The following is a 361-nucleotide window of genomic DNA, read 5'->3' as shown; positions in this document are numbered from 1 at the left end:
GGAGGGGGCGCTGCGCGGACCCTCCTACACGTACCGACACCTATAGACACACGCACACCTTCTCCTATCGACCCCCCAGGCGCGCACGTAGACTTTGGCGTCCTTTTGCCGATGAACTGCATGAAGGACCCGTTAAGCCTGGAGCGCCTCGGAGCCGGGAATAAGCTGTGCTCCTCCTCACCTTCCTCCTCCTCCTCCTCTTCATCATCCTGCCATCACCACCAGCCCGCGCTGACCATGGCGACGGCGCTGGCGCCGGGGCAGGCGCGCGCCCCCCTGGAGTCCGCCAAGCACCGGCTGGAGGTGCACACCATCTCCGACACCTCCAGCCCTGAGGCCGCAGGTAAGAGGGGGTGAGAGG

At 65.9% G+C, this 361-nt stretch overlaps 1 protein-coding gene across 1 annotated transcript in view; it reads left to right on the top strand.

The window, feature by feature from the left end:
• PITX2 (paired like homeodomain 2) overlaps window positions 1-361 on the top strand; it is a 17,768-nt gene that overhangs the window by 13,503 nt on the left and 3,904 nt on the right. The window contains 1 exon segment of the mRNA XM_008635618.2: window positions 1-343. Within this exon segment, the coding sequence (XP_008633840.1) occupies window positions 112-343 (232 nt within the window). The 5' untranslated portion in view covers window positions 1-111.

The sequence above is a fragment of the Corvus brachyrhynchos genome, unplaced genomic scaffold, assembly GCF_000691975.1.
Source record: "Corvus brachyrhynchos isolate BGI_N302 unplaced genomic scaffold, ASM69197v1 scaffold175, whole genome shotgun sequence".
NCBI lineage: Eukaryota > Metazoa > Chordata > Aves > Passeriformes > Corvidae > Corvus > Corvus brachyrhynchos.
The sequence above is the reverse complement of the archived record's forward strand: the minus strand, read 5'-3'. Positions and strand labels throughout refer to the sequence as shown.